A 4,799-nucleotide genomic window follows, 5' to 3' on the forward strand; every position below is an offset into this window, starting at 1 on the left:
AACTGTTACAGTAAAACACATCATATTCATAGTCATATTAATAATTTATGTTACCATGTGTTAAAGCTTATAATAGATGGCCAATGACTATAGATAGTTTCAGAAGATAATCATACCTGCAATTATTTAAAGAATGATAATCATACCTGCAATTAACATGGACATAATCACACTATTTTGGACCAGTAGACACGGCCATCATCATAGAGGACTGTTTGGAAATCAGGTTAGATTAAGATTTATTTCTAGAAAACTTAAGCAATCGCGCTATAGTATAATGGCTCTCTTCAGTTCATGCGAGTTTCGTTTTTAAGTACCTTTTGAATTAGCTTCTATGACACAATGAAGTTGTAATTCACCAAGACTTATAGTGAGTAAATAATCTAAGTTAGAATTATAGTAAGCCAAAGCAAATAAGCTTCCAAGGTGTTAATATTTACTTTGAACACTTGAATCCCATACAAGATTAGTTTTCATCTCCATATAAAATCAACCCTGAATTGTTCCCAGCCCAACACAAATTTGAAGCATGCATGTAGCAACATAAAGTTTAAACAAATTTGAAGCATGCAGCAACATAAGTGACATATAATCGTTATATTAACTAGTATAAGATTTGCAGATTACCAACATGTAAGGTACAAATGAGTTAAATGAAGGTGTGTGGGCCAAGTAGGTGTTGCCATGTTGGGGAAAATGCAAGGTACAGGAAAAGCCCAATAAGTGCAAGAATGGTGTAGACATTAAACAAGGTTATATTCTCAACAGGTAAAGTTTTTTTTAACAGTGGCAGTTTCAGAAGATAATCATACCTGCAATTATTTAAAGAATGATAATCATACCTGCAATTAACATTCTGGTAAGGTAATCTCCACTTCTCTTACCTCATCTTCAACCTGTAATCATACAAATTAACTCAATATCAATAAATTTTTATGAACTCTAATTTTTTGCATTGAATTTAAATAAGTCATTACCTTCTTTTTCTTTATACCATGGACTTTTCGCATCCAATCCCCTCCACAAATCAATGCTTCAACTGTTTTTGGATCTAAAGATGCTCGATACGTATCAATTACCCTCCCGCCAGCACTAAACGTAGACTCTGATGCCACCGTAGAAATAGGAACAGCAAGAATATCAGCCGCCATTCTCGACAAGACACGATACTTCAATTGATTCGTTTTCCACCAATTCAAAGCACTAAAATGGTAATTTTCAGCTTCACCACATATATATACATGTTCATCCAAGTATGTTTCTAACTCTGATTTGGATGCAGGCATACTATCTTTCGTTCTCACCTTTTTCAAGATATCACTCCAGTTGGAACTTAAAGATGACAATGACGAGCTTGTATCACTTGAAGCACCCATAGAACCTTCCAGAGAGCTATTTTCCTCATTATTTGAATCATGTAAAGCAACATACTCATCGAATAGCTCTTGCAAGGCATCCCTAACTTTCTGTATATTTATCATAGCTTCTACTTCAGAGTAAATTTGAGGATAACAAATTTCAACCGCACCAATTTTTAGTCTAGGATCCATAACAGAAGCTATTGCCATTAACAAATTGCATTCTCCCCAATATTTTTCAAATTTATCTTGCATTTTTTTAGCCATTTGCCGAATAGAGAAATCATTATCTAGTAGCGACTTATCGATAACTTCTTTAATCCTATAGACTTCAATGAGATATAAATTAGAAGTAGGATAGTCACTACCAGAGATTAGATTCGTTACCGCATGAAAGACGGCTAATAACTTACAAATTTTCTCCACTTTATCCCATTCCTCAGGTTCTGGCATGCAATCATAATTGGACTCCCTTTCTTTGTACATTGGAAATGCATCTTTGAACTTCAGGGCAGTGATCAACATCAAGTATGTCGAATTCCAACGAGTTGGCACATCAAGAATCAACTTCTTTTCTCTTAACTGCAGTTGTTAAACAAAAAATATATACATAAGTATATTATTAGACTTTCACATAAAAAATATACATTTTAAAGATGACAATAGATTTGATATACCTGTTGCACAATAGCAGAAAATGTTCTGAGCCTCGCTTCACTGTGATTGATGAACTTGATGCTTTCCCGCACATTCTCAATAGTTAATGCAATTACACTTATCCCATCTTGGACAAGAAGATTGAGAATATGTGCACAACATCTCACTTGAAATAATTTTCCATCACAAACCAATTTCTTATGTCGAGATAGGCTAGTCTTCAAAGTTCTTAAACAAACATCATTATAGGATGCATTGTCCACAGATATAGTAAAAACTTTATTTTCTATTCCCCAATCTTTGAAGCACTTATGCATAGCATCTGCAATGTCAATACCACGTCGAGGAGGAGGCACATGCACAAAACTAAGAACTGATTTTTGTAGGTTCCAATCCTTATCAACAAAATGCCCAGTAATTACCATGTATTCAATTTTTTGATTTTCTGACTTCCAAAGATCGGTGGTTAAACTAACCCTGTCCATGTTTTTAAGGAGTCCCTTCATCTTATTCTTTTCACTTTCAAAAATTGTCATGCAATCTTCCTTCAAAGTTTTACGCCCAATTTTAATAAATTCAAGATTCACAGTTTTCATTAGAAATAGAAAACCCTCCTCCTCTGCTACAGTAAATGGATGTTCATGCATCATGACCCAATGAGCTAATGCTTCCCTAACTTTCAGATGGTTATATTTTCCTCCAGGTGGTAACATGATTGGGCGCTCTATAGTAGAACCATCTCGTTGAAAGTTAAGTGTTTGTTGCCTTTGATCATGCAACTTTTTTGTAATGCAATTATTTAAATGAGTTTTCAAGTGAGATGTTGTTCCAGTTGAATTTTGTGCAAAGTCGTGCTTGCAATGATTGCATCTCCATCTTTTAACATTATTAGCACGAGTAACTTCAACAAAATTATCCCATACCTTAGAAGTCTTTTTCCTTCTTCTCTTCTCCTGAATAGGATTTGTAGTCTCCACATTTTCTCTACTTGCATTATCTGTATTATCACTGGAGGGAGTAGCTGGAGAAGGAGAAGAAGCATTTGCAGGAGCAGAAGATGATAATGATGGAGAAGAAGTATTTGCAGGAGCAGAAGATGATAATGATGGAGCGTGAGAATCACTTGCTGGATTCATGTTAGGAGATGACATTCTGTAGAAACAAATTTTGAAAATCAACAATCAGAATATATGATGAATAATTTGGGGAAAAAATTTGGGGAAAAAAGTTTTACCTGACGGGGAGGAACAAATTTTGTAGAAACAAAATTCTGTAGAAACATAATTTTTGTAGAAACAAATTTTGAACAAAGTTTTACCTGACGGGGTTGTGGTCGTCGGTGGCAGATCCGAGGGAGGCAGGGCGCGGGTGGAGGGTCAGCAGGTAGGTGGGTCGGTCTGGCTGGGTTCGAGGAGGAGATGGGCGGCTCTAGAGGGGATGGCGGGGCGGAGGAGACTAGCTGTAAGGAGGGGCTGGTTGAGGGAGATGATGAGGGAGTTGTGGCGGAGAGGATGAGGGAGATGGGAGACTGAGAGATGGGGAAGAGTTCGGCGGTTTCAGATGAATCAGATCTAGGGTTATAAGATAGGGCACTTGAAGCTATTTATATTGTGCCAAGTGCAAATCTGAACCGTTCATTCATGATCCAAAGGACATGTGAAACCCTAGGTCCCTTAACTTGTTTATTTATATATGAGTAGAAGTTGTAATAAAAAATTTTGATGGGTAATATTTACAACAAGTTTAATTAATAGTATTAACATATAAAAAGTTATCGAATAGTTAATAATCAGTCGAATTGAATATACCTTTAGTTAAATTCTATTCGTTTATAAGCCGAATACTAAAAATTATTTATTTAGTGTTAAATGAACTGTCGGATCGAATATGACCGAATATCTGCACGAATATTAGCCGAACTGTTTATTAAATATTTGGTTCACTTCCACCCCTATATGCGAGTGTACGTATAGATTAATGTTTTATCGCTCTCTCTCTCTCTCTGGAGTGCCAGCCGGCGACACTCGCGCGCTGTCACTTGCTACACGAGGGGGCCATGAGTCGCATAAACCCAAACCTAACCCCAAATCGAACCCCTAATTAAAATTTGAACCAACAGCCCCGTTTCATTTTTCAGCGAGTGACCAAGGGCACTCGCTAATTTGGGGAGCGCCCATGGACCATCGCTGGAACTTGATTGTGTTTAAAATAACCCGATGTAATTCTTCGAGGCGTCTAGTCCAAGGTCGAGACCTAGCATCCTGACGTACAGTCAGATCAGAGGCGATATACAAATTTATTAAGACTCTCCAGCAGGTCCCTAGCCACTCTGATTGGCGTCCCTCTAGGCACGACAATTGAACCATCGATCATAGCCATTGTCTCTTTAATTTTCTTATTGCTTAGTAATATATTATTACCAAACACAAATCACGTGACATTAGGCCTTGACCTTATACGCCTACGTCATGGGCATAATAGAAAAAACACTATTTCCTATTAGAACAAGTCGTACATGATATGCATAGAGAAATTTGAGAGAACTTGATAATATTATTCATTGCATTGAAGTGTCTAAGTACAAGAGTGAGGACAGAAGTTCTAGAATCCCAAGTTGACGTGGGACTAAAGCAAAGCAAAGTAAGATAGCCTAATTATTATATTTAACAGTATATCCATCGAATATTGTTAATGTCAGTTATCTAACATGGGGTTTAGTTAAGGATTAATGTGGGTTGGAGTCCTCAAAATTCTTCAGATGGCTAGTCTGGGAGCCTGTTGCTC

The 4,799-nt window shown here is 36.8% G+C and overlaps 1 protein-coding gene across 1 annotated transcript; it reads right to left on the minus strand.

Moving 5' to 3' along the window:
- Positions 807–3,166, minus strand: LOC109847731 (zinc finger BED domain-containing protein RICESLEEPER 2-like). The gene is made up of 4 exons (XM_020416962.1): positions 2,036–3,166; positions 978–1,940; positions 885–896; positions 807–812 (listed from the first exon to the last, which is right to left on the minus strand). Exons 1-4 carry the CDS (start codon positions 3,164–3,166, stop codon positions 807–809), a joined length of 2,112 nt encoding a protein of 703 aa, XP_020272551.1.

This window comes from Asparagus officinalis, chromosome 7 (assembly GCF_001876935.1).
Source record: "Asparagus officinalis chromosome 7, Aspof.V1, whole genome shotgun sequence".
NCBI classification, from domain to species: Eukaryota; Viridiplantae; Streptophyta; class Magnoliopsida; order Asparagales; family Asparagaceae; genus Asparagus; species Asparagus officinalis.